Genomic DNA, 15,167 nt, shown 5'->3' with positions numbered 1-15,167 from the left:
ACTCAAGACAATGTGCTGCAGCAACTAAAGAAAGTTAATATAAACAAAGCTCCAGGGCCTGACGGTATCCATCCACGTGTACTTAAGGAACTAAGTGTAGAAATAAGTGAACCTCTGTTTTTAATCTTTCAAGATTCTTTTCTTTCAGGAAGTGTTCCGGAGGATTGGAGGAAGGCAGATGTGGTTCCTATATTCAAAAAGGGTTCAAAATCCTTGCCTGGAAATTATAGACCTGTGAGCTTAACTTCTGTGGCTGGTAAAATATTTGAAAGGTTATTAAGGGATAATATTCAAGAATTCCTTGAGAAGAATATGGTTATCAGCAAAAATCAGCACGGTTTTATGAAGCACAGGTCATGTCAAACTAACTTGATTGCTTTCTACGAAGAAGTAAGTAGAAGTATAGATCAGGGTGTTGCAGTGGATGTGATCTATTTGGATTTTGCCAAGGCATTTGATACAGTTCCACACAAAAGATTAGTGTTCAAACTCAAGGAAATCGGTCTCGATGAAAATGCTTGTTCTTGGGTAGAACATTGGCTTAAAAACAGAATACAAAGAGTTGTCGTTAATGGTAAATTTTCAAGCTGGACAGAGGTGGCAAGTGGTGTCCCTCAGGGGTCTGTTCTGGGACCCCTTCTATTTAACATTTTTATAAATGATCTTGAAGACAGCATTGAAAGTCATGTTTCAGTGTTTGCAGATGACACAAAACTTTGTAAAATAATACAATGTGAGCAAGATATTACTTTGCTGCAGAAGGATTTAGATAGACTGGGGGACTGGGCACTCAAATGGCAGATGAAATTTAATGTTGAAAAATGCAAAGTTATGCACTTCGGCGTAAAGAATACACAAGCAACGTATACCCTTAATGGAAGCGAATTAGGGATAACAACACACGAAAAGGACTTGGGAATTGTTATAGACAACAAACTATGCAACAATGTGCAATGTCAATCAGCAGTGGCCAAGGCCAGTAAGGTATTGTCATGCATGAAAAAGGGCATTCATTCTCGGGACGAGAATATCATTTTGCCTCTCTATAAATCACTGGTAAGACCACATATTGAATATGCTGTGCAATTTTGGGCACCTGTTCTAAAGAAGGATATCATGGCACTAGAAAAAGTGCAGAGGCGGGCTACAAAATTAATAAAAGGAATGGAACATATCAGCTATGAAGAAAGGTTAACAAATTTAAACCTATTTAGTTTAGAAAAACGTCGCCTGAGAGGGGATATGATAACATTATACAAATATATTCGGGGCCAATACAAACCATTGTGTGGAAATCTATTCACAAACCGGACTTTACATAGGACACGAGGCCATGCGTTTAGACTGGAAGAAAGAAGATTTCGTCTAAGGCAAAGGAAAGGTTTTTTTACTGTAAGAACAATCAGGATGTGGAATTCTCTGCCTGAAGAAGTGGTTTTATCAGAGTCCATACAGATGTTCAAACAGCTACTAGATGCATACTTGCAAAGACAGAATATTCAAGGATATAATCTTTCAATGTAGGGTAATAACTGCTTGATTCAAGGATAAATCTGACTGCCATTCTGGGGTCAAGAAGGAATTTTTTGTCCTAGCTTGTTGCAAAATTGTGCTTCAAACTGGGTTTTTTTCTTTTTTTTTTTTTTTTTTTTTTTTTTTCCTTTTCTTTTGGATCAACAGCAAAAAACAGGTGTGAGGAAGGCTGAACTTGATGGACGCAAGTCTCTTTTCAGCTATCTAACTATGTAACTATGTAACACTATGGTCTATATTTTATTTACATATTTCAAACAATAAACAAGATTTCTAAAGGGAGAATCTACATTGTATATGTACTGTGCACTCTCACCTATTTTAGATTTGAATCACTGTGTCTGTAGGGAGTGACAACGCCAAGGTGAGGAACTGCACTTTGTATGCACAACTAGCACTTTATATCCTGTTTTACATCAAAACCCGACACAGCCAACATGAGTCCTTCAAGGAACAGTCAGACTAATTTTTTACATGAAACAGAAGAGAACCATATAAAACATGGCCCTCATTTTTCATATATGTTATCTATGATAAAAGTACTGAAAATCTAATTAAAAGCATCCAGGAACGTCCACATAATTAAATGAAGTAATGACAGAGTGAGAACAGGAATTTAAGAGTACAGCAGCACATTGATAAAGATTCATTTGTAGCAAACTTTTTTTTTCTGGCAGGGACAAACAGAACTTACTGTCAAATAGGGGGCGCAAGGCAACAAAAGTATTCTGTGCTAAAACCTAAAAGACAACCAACTACTTGTTCTCATTTTAAAAAGCGTGTAAGTTTTTTTTCTTGCCTATAACTAATACATTGAGAATTCTCATAATATTTATACACACATTTAAAAACCTGTGTTGAACAGAATTAACATGCCATATTCAATGTGGTTTTACCTTAATGCAATAAGATAGCCAAAAGACCACATCGTATATGTGGTGTGGAAAACAAGGTCCCACATATAAAATATATAATAAAAAAAAAATAGAGGCCCTGAAAGCCATTTATTCATAACAGTGGCAAACTGGGAGAGTAGCTGGGGGACACAAATTTAAAGTTATTGCTGCTGCAAATAGCAACTTCAGCGTAGGAGCAAAACCTGCCCCCAGAATGCACGCTGGCAGTGACACTGTTCATTCCAGAGAACAATGTGTCAATAACATCACCCATTATGCAATACTGAATCTAAAAATGTGATGTGTATAGAAGTATAAAACATAAACTTAAACATTTGCGATATATTTGCCTTTTGATATGAATCTAGACTGCACAGAGTAAGCACCTGCCATATGACTTCTTCGAAAACTGTAGTAATAAAATTTCGAGCATGATACCAAAACAAATAAGAACTGTCCAGAGAAAACACCTACAGTAGGTCCTCTTCCAGGGGCCACGGAATAAGCTTGATGATGCCATGCCCTTGAGACCAAGCAAACCAAGTACCATCTGGAGAGAAGGCTACACCCCATGTCTCACAACTGGCCTTCCACTCATATGGCTGTTCTCTATTAGGTCGTAGTTCTGCCAGCAGTACTGGGTTATCTGTAGAAAAATAAATTAATTTTAAAAAAAATGGTACAGAGACAAAAAAAAACAAAAAAACACATCAGTCTAACATGCAATAGATACAAAGTAAAACGGTAAGCACACATCAAAAGTGATAAACAAGTACAAACCAAGCCATTTGCATTATTCTACAACAGTAAAGGTGTTGATAACATAATTAATGGTTTCAGAGACTTTATATGAAAAATTGCACTTTATTGAAAGTCAGTGCTCTCACATTATATATTTAATTCAAGAAGTTCATATAAACAAAATATTCCATATGGCTGTCACCTCTCAGCACCTGATATTTTGAGATATACACTCAAAAGAGCAAAAACATTCACTACTAGATCATTACACAATTCGCCCTGCAGACCATGCCATTAAGAACTGAGCATCATATTTTTTCCTAGATGGGCAAAATCGACACCAGCAGACAATTCTTATTAAACCTCGTCTACTTTGCTAGCCTCTTGACAAATTAATAGACAGAAATCACTTCATTAGATGCTCACAGCCTGTAAAAGAAGAGTGCCTTCAGTTTCAACAGGGCTCGACAAATTCCAGACGCCAGGTCGTAATGGTAACTAGGAATTTTGCCCAGGCACCTGCGATTTGTCAGTATGTTCAGCAGAGGCGGTAAGGGCGAATGCAGGAGGGCGACTGGCTGTGGGAGAACGGAAGCGGTCGGCTGTGCAGAATGGTGTTACGAGGGAGCTGCAATCTTTTTGCTAGGGACATGACACTCCAGCTCTCTCAAAAGGTAAGCAGGCTGGGTGGATTTAAATAAGTAAAAACAACAACAACAACCACCAACCTATAGTTTTTGAGTGTGTATGAGAGAGTCAATGCATCTCTATGGGGAACATTCAGTACCTCCAAGAAGAGCGTAGAGATACTGAACATGGGTGCTGCACACTGAAGCACTGGACTAAGAATCACTTCTAGTGGTCGTCTGAGTGACTGTCACAAGGCAGCAATGTAAATTTTTACATTGCAAAGCCAGCAGGGACAGGGTACAGAGTATAGACACTGGAACAACTACAATAAACTGTAGTGGTTCAGGTGACTGTGGGGTCCCTTTAAGAATTGCATTTTTGTTGCTGAAAATTAAGCTTTGTTTAAAAAAAAAAAAAAAAAATAATTATATATATATATATAATCTGGCTTCTAACTTTTTTAACTGGCTCCTAGATTCCAAGCAAATTTGTCAAGCCCTGCCCTACAGTTCCTTTAATTACACATGGACCAGTTTCACATATAAAACACTTGGCACGTCAAAGCATAGTGTTATATTGCACTTACCAGAGATAAAGATTGATAAATTGTGCTAAACCTGAAATGATCTGGGTATCGAGCAGAGGATTGAGTAAGCACATTATTTATTCCTTCACATGACTGGAATGTAGTTACATCACCGCTCTTGCACCTACAAAACAGCCACACAGGAAAACAGTACATTCTGCTCACCCACACAAAAATGAAGTCAAAGGACAGCACAAGCTGCCAACTCACTAAAAGAAACTCAGACAGACATTCCCCTGTTCTATATAGAATAAAGAAACCAGAAAAGAAATGGAACTAGAAAATGAAAGCAGTCACCCCTCAGTCAGGTTAACATGGTCAATAAATGTGGAATGCAGAGACAGGCATCAGCCCACTCATTCAAGACGCCATTAAACCCTACAGCCCTAAAAAAAAAAAAAAAAAAAAAAAAAAAAAAAAAAAAAAAAAAAGAAGAAGAGGTTTCTCATCCTAAACCTAGCATCATTTAAATTAAAATAAAAGCAAGCACGCCAACTTTGTAAGGTTAGCCGAATATAAGAAGCCATACAGAAGTACATCCCATCATCTCTGCCGTTACATACTAGGTAAGTATGTAGCTAGAATTACCAAGACAAGAATACAGTCAATCCAGTGAGTTATTTTAAATATGCTGCTTAGAGTCCAGTGGTCCCCAACCCAGTCCTCATGGACTACCAACAGTCCAGGATTCATGTATTTCCCTTTTTTATTCCAATGGAGATACTGACAAAACCTGGACTGTTGGTGGTCCATGAGAACTGGGTTGGAGAACGCTTGGTTAGACAATACTGGTTAAATCTATGCCACTGCATCAAAATAACCTCTCATACAATAGATGAATAGTAAGAATCAAAAAAGACAAACATTATACATAGTACCAACACTTTTTTTGAATTATTGTGTAAATACAACCAAGGTGCTTTGAGTCTGGCCAGCAGAAAAGTACTATATAAGCAGTTAATGGGACCACCATATATGACATTATTTGCCCATTTAATAATGAAGGTTTCTCGTACTAATGACCTAAGAACCAGAAACAGCATAGCATACCAGTTGCCCAACAGATCAGCTATATACAAAATGTTGCATAAAAAAAAATTAAAAAAAAAATTTTGTTCAGCATATGAAGTGAAGGCAGCTTTGGGCCACGATTATATTAATAAAAGCATCCGCTGTGTTTGTCTTGTTACTTTCATTTGGAATCCCTTTCTTTACAAACAGGTTTAGTCAAATGCAATCAATTAATGATCCACTATAAAGTCATTTACACCATCTGCACAAATAAAACATTAGCAAGGTACACACCTATGCAAAAAGTCCAATATACCTTACATATTTATAACGTGGCTTCATTCTTTTGTAAACTGCGGCATGTCTTAACATGTTGGAAATACACAGATCTGCCCACAATCTGATAGCACTTACGACAATGAGCAGATATACAAGTTGAACACACTGAGGCAATATTTCTAAGCTAAAAATAGAGCTAGCAACCAACTATATTGTTTCATTTGCTACCTAGAACTTGTCAGTAAAACCACGAGTAACCCTAACAGGGTTATTCAGAAGCACCTGAATTTTAGTGATTAAGTCGAAATTTAAAAACGAAGACTAAAGCAGCTACCCTGTTAATATAGCAGAGTTGGAAAAAAGTTGCCATTCGGATTTAAACAGGTCTGTACAACATATTTAAAGATTCAGGGCACCCGGACATACACACATGAAAAAACAAACAAAACAAAAACATACCTTTCTTCTCTGATGGCTGAAATTAGCAATACGAATGATAGAAAAGAATGGGGAGGGGGTATTGCGCATGCACAGGAATAGCTGCAACAAATAAGCATCTCCACAGAGATGCGTTGAGTCAAAGCATCTCTATGGTGAGCATGGAGACACTAAACATTGGTCCTGCAATCTGCATGAACAGGATCTTAGTGGTTCTGATACCTATAGTGTCCCAATAATGTGGAGAAGTTTTTTTGTTTTTTTTTCCCCCTCAAACTACTGGATATATAAACTATCTTGGTAATTATGAGCAAGGAAGGCAGTGAAAAATGTCTTGTTTAAACCTTTTGTTAAAAAAAAATATTCTGCTGGATATCAATCAATTGCAAACACAAAACGGGTTTATAAATAAAATTAAAAAAGCAATACATAAATCTTTGGTAAATATATGTGTGGCACAATTATTGGCACCCTTTTAGTCAATACTTTGTGCTACCTCCCTGTGCCACAATAAGACCTCTGAGTCTTCTCCAACCTCTTCCGGCATTAACCCCTTAAGGACCAAACTTCTGGAATAAAAGGGAATCATGACATGTCACACATGTCATGTGTCCTTAAGGGGTTAAAGGAGAATAAATGGCAGAATCTCTCCAGATCGTTCAAATTTCTAGGTCAGTGGTGGTGGACTCTTCTCTTCAGTTCAAAGGTTCTCTTTGGGGTTCAAGTCAGGGGACTTTAATGGATATGGCAGAACCTTGATTTTGTAGTCAGTAAACCACTTTTGTGTTTATGTATTTTATGTATGTTTTTGATGATTGTCCTGTCTGAAGATCCGACCATGGCCCATTAGAAGCTTTCTGGCAGACACAGTCAGGTGTTAGCCCACCTCTGGTATTACCAAAAAGCTCTATTTCGGTTTCATCTGACCATAGAATCTAATCCTATTTGAAATTCCAGTAGTGTCTGATAAACTGAAGACACTTTTTTTCTTGAAGCTCTTCCAAACAACTTGTGGTAACTTGTAGGCAACGCCGAATTGCAAGTTTGGAGACTTTCTAAACCCCAAAAAAGCAACTAACTTCTGCAATTCTCCAGCTGTGATATTTAGGGATTTTTTTTGGCCACTCAAACCATCCTCTTTACAGTGCATTGAAACAATACAGATACACATCCCTACAGCTTGATTCATAATATTTCCAGTTAACTGGAATTTCCTAATTATTGCTCTAATGGTGAAAATGGGCTTTTTTAAGGTTTGTGCCATTTTCTTATAGCCATTTTGTGAAGCTCAACATCCTTCTACTGCACGTCACAGTTATATTCCTTGGTCTGACCCATTGTGATGAATGTGTTAACTCAGATTTCCTTTTCCTAAGAGTACTAAACATGTAAAATATCAATGGGAAATATAATTCTCATATGAATTCATAGGGGTGACAAAAAATTTACCACAAATAGATTTAACAAAGATTTTATTTATTTTAATGTACCTGTGTTGTGTTTGTTTGATAGCCATAAGAGCAGAGTATTGTGATTTTTCTGTAAACAGCCTTCTTTGCTTTTATTTACCAAGGATGCCATCATTATGAAAAGCAGTCTTATTACATCAGTTCCCCTCAACTAAGGTGACCGGTATTACAAATTATAGCACAGTCACTGATGAACAAAAGTCAGAATTTGGATCTGCTAAAGATTAGGTGATTTGCTTTGAACAAGGTTATAACAAAAAAGTTACAAGCTGCATTTTAGGTGTTATGTATCACACCCTCCTGAGTTGTGTGAGGACAGCATCAACTGCTTAAAGGGACACTGCAGACCCCTAAAATTACTTTAGCCTCCTGAATTTCTTATGTGTGAGGAGCAACCCTTCCCAAGATGTCACTTTTATAAGAAATAACCTTGTGACACCTCAATCCACCTGTCAGAAAACTGGTCTTGCTACTTCCTGGTTTGGTTAGCTCAGTGTAGCTAAACTCAAGAGGCAGCAAAATACATCTCAGTGAGCTACATTGTGAAGTCTGTGATTGGACAGGCACATAAAGTCTTGGCAGGGTTCCAAGGGGAGGGCTTGCAAATGCAGCAAACAAAAGATCTGCCATATTTAGATATATTCCCCAATGAGAAAGACAAAATTAAATACATGCAAGTTTTCACTGGCAGCATAGCCAATAGCTATTTTTATTTCGTTTGGCAGTGGAGGGCCCCTTAATGAGGACTACCACTGCTGGACCATCAGATGAATGGGACTTTTTACATTTGTGCTTGCGGTTGATGTGTAGAAAGACTGACAACCACATTCTTGAAAGTCTTCAATTTAAGTGAGGGATATGACAGCTTTGTTTTGGATAGGATCTGAACTGTATTATAAATGATTTTTTTTTTTTTTTAATTTGCAATACAGTTTGCACACATGCTAGTTCACTCATTTTAGCTATTCTGCAAGTTCATCCAAGCTAACTGGCCTTGCGGGGCGGGGCCGCATGGCAGCAAACTAACAAGGCTTCGAGCCATGGCCCGTTTAAGAATGGCCCATAGGGCCGGGCACCAACACAGAATCAACAAGAGAACTACCTCAGCTCCGGATCGATACCACACATGTACCGAGCGCACTGGGAGCGAGTAAACAGACATGCCAGGCCTACCTGCCTCCACAAGCAACGACATTGCTTAAATGAGACCCGGCAAAGGAGGATCGCACCACGAGGCACACGTGCCGGAGAGACACACTGCCATGGAGGGCAGCACCGGCTCGGGGCAAGGCCCCGTTTCCTCCCCCCCCCCCCCCCCGGCCAGCGGGGGTAATCCCGGCCACATGGGGACCGCACACGCAGAGGCAGGAGCTTCTGGCTGGAACCTGTGCCGCTCCCCTACACTGGCAGAGACTGCCACGATGGGACCCGCCAGCAGAGAAGCGGGAGACGGCGGACCCGTGCATGTGAAGGGACCAGCCGCTTGACCGGTGGGGGTCGGGGCCGCGGGTGGACCGCCCGGACGGCCCAGGAGCCGCTGCCATGACCGCTCCACCTCCGGATGAGGTGGGCACAGTGGTGGGAACTTGTCCCCACCACTGTGAGCCCGGCGGAGCTGGTGGTGCGTGCCTCCGGCGGACCGGTGGCTGAGAGGCTGTGCAGCCCCTGCTCAGCAGCAGTGGCCGAAGATGGGAGAGGCATATGGAGGGGGTTGTGGACCCACCGGGGCACTGGAGGTCCGGGGGAGGTGCAGGGGACACTGGGAGTGCGGACTCTTTGGGTGGGGGGACCGCAACAGCCCATGTTGCCCCCGAGTGCCCACCGGGCTGCCGTGCTACCGGGGGGCGGCCTGGGCCGAGCTGGGGCCCGGCCGGGACCTGACTGCCAGGGAGGCGGGGAAGCGCTGAGAGATCCCTGACCTGCATGGGCGACCCGACCGTTCTGCACGCTCACAAGGGCCATGCACGACAATACTCCCACACAGTCAGCCAGACAAAGCAATCCTCGGATGGGATATATGGGCCTCAGACACCATACCTGGAACTTATACGATGAGCTATACCTATGGGGCGCTCCCTAGACGCCAACCACAAGGCGACACCGAGAAACCATGTTGGGAGACACGTATAAATACCTACAATGGTCCACGACGAGTGTCAAGTTCAGAGGATCAGATATGCAGCACTACCGCTTACAAGGACATAATCCACATAGTTCTGATTCATGTGCCTGTTTGATGTAGACCATTTGCTTCTTGTTTTATACAGTCTCTAGGCATGCAGCTAGGATACTGATGTTACATACAATATGTCACTTACAGTATAACCTACCTGCTACAGCATGTGAAGGATGCACACATACGCCAACACTGGCTAGATGTAACTGTTTTCATAATGCCCATATCGCTAACAATATGCGTGCTAGACGCAGTCTCTAGATACGCATACTGATACAGAAAATTAATGCCTAGTTACCAGCAGAAATTGCATACATTTTTTTGCTTGTTACCTTTATTTAATTCCTTTTCTAGTTTATTTTTGTCTACTGAGTTTTTAATGAGGCTTAGCCAGAGCAGAACTAATAAAATTAATTGGATATATAGCTAATAGTGTAGTTCAACGCTTATCCAAGATTGTGCTTCTGTCTTTTACCCATTTAATAGAATTATCAATACATAAATAATTGCATACTCACGCCTCAACCAGAAATAACATCTGCTTCTCACAAATATACACCAAAGTGTAGGCTAAGTTGATTAACTGCGCTATACGTCAGACCATACAGCTTTTAGATTAACAGTACACAAGAATACCCTAGAGCGTTTACTCACGTAAAGATTTATACTGCATGTTATAGGACAAGTTAGCTTCCGCGTAGGCGTATTTTTGATTACCTTTGTTCTACAAGCAGGGCCTCTGCGTAGGCAATGATGCAACAAAAGTTTATATATGCTATGTGTACGCTTAACATAAGTGAACGTAATAAAAACAATTTAACACAAGCTAACTGGCTTTGCCTGTTATGGGTCTGTGCAGGGAATTTCCAGTCCTTTAACCCCTTAAGGACACATGACATGTGTGACATGTGATGATTCCCTTTTATTCCAGAAGTTTGATCCTTAAGGGGTTAATGCACTTGACTTACCTTTATTAATGACCGCACAGTGTAACAAGTGAAGAAACATGCGTTTAACAGAATTAAAGTGCAAGTCAATACAGCATGCAAGGGAAACATTCCACAACTCTTGTTTGTAAGCTGGTGGGTTCTTGCAGGGAGCTCAAGAAGTTTTCAAATTAATTACAGAGAATAGCTTACAGGTAGTTTTACCACCTGTTTGTTTAATCTAAAACAAATGTCAGTATACAAAAACTACAACTGCTCAAGTTACACAAAAATAGTGGTACAATCATCAGACCCACATGGTGTGTATCATAAAAAACTATTTGTACACACTCAACAATGACTCAAGAAACATATCCATTAGTGTGAATACAAAATGAATAGTCTTCGACATACTGTAGGTGCAGCACATCTACAATAATGCACCATCTGCCTAAAACATGAACAATGAATTGGCCATTATAGCAACAACCCACCCTGTTATATGATGCACTGGATAACACAATGCTTTAAAGTTTGTGTCAACCTGCACATTAACTTTTCAATGTCATACCAGTCACAAAGCTTCTAATATTAGACAATGATTTCACATAGGAGTCAAAGATAAAATGTAATGTGACTTGACTTCAGGATTTGGTGCATGGACATTAGTGGTATTTCAAGAGAGAATTCTAAACCAGTAAATTTTTGTGCTGAAAGCCTTACACCCAGAGGTAAAAAAAACACAATGACCCTACACCTGCTGATGTCTTAAAGTGGGGGGTAGGGGTGGGGCAAGTAGCAGGATTAGTCAATCAGTAGTAGAAAACAAAAATTACATAGAAACTGCAACTTTTAGTCCAAGATAGCGGTACAGGAAAAAAAAATAATAAGGGAGAGTTTTTCTTGTACAGCTCAGACCTTTATCTCAAGTTTCCTAAATATGTGCATACTTCCCGTAATAGCTTAGTAATGCACTTTTACTAGCTATTTATAATAAATTAATGCACGTGAATGCAAAAATTCTCACGAACTCACTTATGTCAATTTTGTAGATTAAGAATTTCCTCAAGTGAAAAACCCACATACAGGACCACGCTCTGAATGTGCATCAGGATTTCTTTTAACGAACACTAGAATTAAAGTATTTTACACTGCATACCGTGGTTAATCGCATCATTTCTTTGGTTTGCCTACAAGAGTTCTGGTACATGAAGTGTAGTGCCTTTAATGAAAATAAAATCTACATGTAACTGTCCTAAGATTGCCTACTTATTTCCACCAGCTAAAGCAACAAGGTCAAACATGTTACTGTCACAGTGGTGGACTATATCCGTTCCTGTAACCAACAAGAGAATTGTTCAATAATGTGTGAAAAATGGAACTCATGGTTGGCTGTTTAAATTTTTATTATATTTGGCAATCCATATATGTGCTTGCCTTTCAGACAGGCATGAATATAGAACATGCAGAGAAAAGAGGACTGTCGAGTTCTGCAGGACAGTCATTTAAAGGACCACTATAGGCACCCAGACCACTTCAGCTTAATGAAGTGGTCTGGGTGGCAGGTCCAGCTAGGGTTAACCCATTTTTTTTATAAACATAGCAGTTTCAGAGAAACTGCAATGTTTATAAATGGGTTAATCCAGCCCTCAAATCCTCTAGTGGCTGTCTCACTGACAGCCGCTAGAGGCGCTAGTGTGATTCTCCCTGTGAAAATCACAGTGAGAGCACGCAAGCGTCCATAGGAAAGCATTGATAATGCTTTCCTATGAGACCGGCTGAATGCGCGCGCAGCTCTTGCCGTGCGTGCGCATTCAGTCGAATGGGAGGAGAGGAGGAGGATCAGAGGAGGAGAGCTCCCCGCCCGGCACTGGAGAAAGGCAAGTTTTAACCCCTTTCCTCTCCCCAGAGCCCGGCGGGAGGGGGTCCCTGAGGGTGGGGGCACCCTCAGGGCACTATAGTGCCAAGAAAACGAGTAGGTTTTCCTGGCACTATAGTGGTCCTTTAAGTGTCACTTTAACCCCTTAAGGAGCAAACTTCTGGAATAAAAAGGGAATCAAGACATGTCACGTGTCCTTAAGGGGTTAAAATTACAAGAAGGAAAAAAATAAATAAAAAATTCATTAAATCAACAGATTAAAAATAAATAAAAAAGTTCATCCAGGAAGAAATGTGTAAAATGACAAAAACTTTCAGTTTTGCAGAAAAGACTTCCAGGAATACACCGGTATGTAGATAGGCAAAGTAATGTATAGAAGAAAAAAAAAACACACACACACACACACACACATATATATATCATATTTTTCACAGACTACAGAAATGCAAACTCCTATATACATTTACATTGCTATATGTACAATTCTCACACTGCTATAGATTGTTCCAATTAAAAGCCCATAAAATCTTATTAGCAATCAAAGTTTGACATAGAACTGAAATGATTACCTTCCATGGTATCCAAGTGTCAGTGCTACCAGGTCCTTCTGCAAAAAACAAAGCAGGTTTGTAGTGACAACGTCACAAAGCAACACAACCTAGGATACCTGACCCCTTCCAATTACTTACCTGAACTCTAAATATCAGTCAGAGCAGGGTACAGTCTGCACAGAGGATCCAGGTGTGCTAAGAGAGGGGGGGGGAGGGGGATTTGTGTGGGGTCTCCCCTATTGAGGAGCAGCTTGTTGCAGGATATAATTATGGAATTGGATCTCCTAATTAGTGGACCAGCTGCAGAGCTAGTAGATTTACTATATATAAGGTGCTCTTATGTCCCCCATGGCTGGGAGGTAGGTTGGGATTGGGGTTGATTTCGAAATGGAAGTTTGGGGTGTGAGGTCCCTGTGCTGAGCCTGGTGACTCATATTGCAGTGTGTGTGATGGAAGTGCCTGGGTAACAGCTCCAGGGGAGGGGTGAGGATTTCTACATGGACCTACAGGAAGAGGAATCCACGAGGGTGGTCGTAGCTCAGTGACAGCAGGGTCTCACTGGTGCGAGTGGTTTTGGGGCACACGCTGAACTCACAGCTCCCATGGGAAAGGTTTAGGGGAGCACAGAAAAAGGCTGATCCCAGCTGCTTCCGGTCATATGATCAGCAGGAATTAGCAGTGTTAACCATAGAGAACTGCACTTCGACTGATCGCCATCTAGAGGCGGTTTATGGGCAGTGCATTCAGAGTCACGTTGCCCGAATTTATTGTTCGTTTTAAAGGGAAGAGTCACTGAGGATTACACCTTGGGAGAGGGGAGGCAGTGGTTAAAGTACCCCCATGTACCACTAGTATAGAGATGAGTGTGGGCTGCTGCTTTCCAGCACAATAATTAAATATAATATATCATTATTCTTCTATTGTAATTGTCTAGAATTCCAAGTGAATCTCAAAATTTTGCTCAAAGTAACCAAATTAAAAAAATATCTCCAAGTTAGATCTTATTTCAGTTTGCCTAGTTTGGCTTTAAGCATGAAGTTCACTTTCAATTCCTGGCAATTCTCTCTTCAGTTAATATAGAATAAAGAAAGGGATTGGAGGTTGGCGTGGCATTGTGCTTCTTTGGTTATCTCCTGATTACCATAGAAACATAGAATGTGACGGCAGATAAGAACCATTCGGCCCATCTAGTCTGCCCAGTATTTCAAAATACTTTTAATTAGCCTTATCTTGTAGTTAGTATAGCCTTATGCCTATCCCACACATGCTTAAACTCCTTTACTGTGTTAACCTCTACCACTTCAGCTGGAAGGCTATTCCATGCATCCACTACCCTCTCAGTAAAGTAATACTTCCTGATATTATTTTTAAACCTTTGTCCCTCTAATTTGAGACTATGTCCTCTTGTTGTGGTAGTTTTTCTTCTTTTAAATATAGTCTCCTCCTTTACTGTGTTGATTCCCTTTATGTATTTAAATGTTTCTATCATATCCCCCCTGTTTCGTCTTTCCTCCAAACTATACATGTTAAGATCCTTTAACCTTTCCTGGTAAGTTTTATCCTGCAATCCATTAACTAGTTTAGTCTAAAGTATCAATATCCTTCTGGAGATACGGTCTCCAGTACTGTGTACAGTACTCCAAGTGAGGTCTCACCAGTGTTCTGTACAATGGCATGAGCACTTCCCTCTTTCTACTGCTAATACCTCTCCCTATACAACCAAGCATTCTGCTAGCATTTCCTGCTGTTCTATTACATTGTCTGCCTACCTTTAAGTTATCAGAAATAATCACCCCTAAATCCCTTTCCTCAGATGTTGAGGTTAGGACTCTATCAAATAGTCTGTACTCTGCCCTTGGGTTTTTACGTCCAAGATGCATTATCTTACACTTATCCACATTAAATGTCAGCCACGACTCTCACCATTCTTCTAGTTTACCTAAATCACTTGCATTTGGCTTATCCCTCTTGGAACATCAACTCTGTTACATATCTTAGTATCATCAGCAAAAAGACATACCTTACTATCAAGACCTTCTGCAATATCACTAA

General features: G+C 40.3%; 1 protein-coding gene across 2 annotated transcripts in view; it reads right to left on the bottom strand.

The window, feature by feature from the left end:
* The window catches only part of WSB2 (WD repeat and SOCS box containing 2), a 28,773-nt gene extending 14,983 nt beyond the window's left edge, over nucleotides 1-13,790 (bottom strand). For both annotated transcript variants that reach the window (XM_063454185.1, XM_063454187.1), the window contains exons 1-3: nucleotides 13,254-13,790; nucleotides 13,134-13,171; nucleotides 2,904-3,075 (exon numbers count right to left, since the gene is read on the bottom strand). In XM_063454185.1, coding sequence (XP_063310255.1) covers nucleotides 2,904-3,075; nucleotides 13,134-13,140 — 179 coding nt within the window. In that variant the 5' untranslated portion in view covers nucleotides 13,141-13,171; nucleotides 13,254-13,790. The remainder of the gene's footprint in view (nucleotides 1-2,903; nucleotides 3,076-13,133; nucleotides 13,172-13,253) is intronic.
* Between the last annotated feature and the right edge of the window lie 1,377 nt (nucleotides 13,791-15,167).

This window comes from Pelobates fuscus, chromosome 5 (genome assembly GCF_036172605.1).
Source record: "Pelobates fuscus isolate aPelFus1 chromosome 5, aPelFus1.pri, whole genome shotgun sequence".
In the NCBI taxonomy this organism is placed as follows: Eukaryota; Metazoa; Chordata; class Amphibia; order Anura; family Pelobatidae; genus Pelobates; species Pelobates fuscus.
The sequence above is the reverse complement of the archived record's forward strand: the minus strand, read 5'-3'. Positions and strand labels throughout refer to the sequence as shown.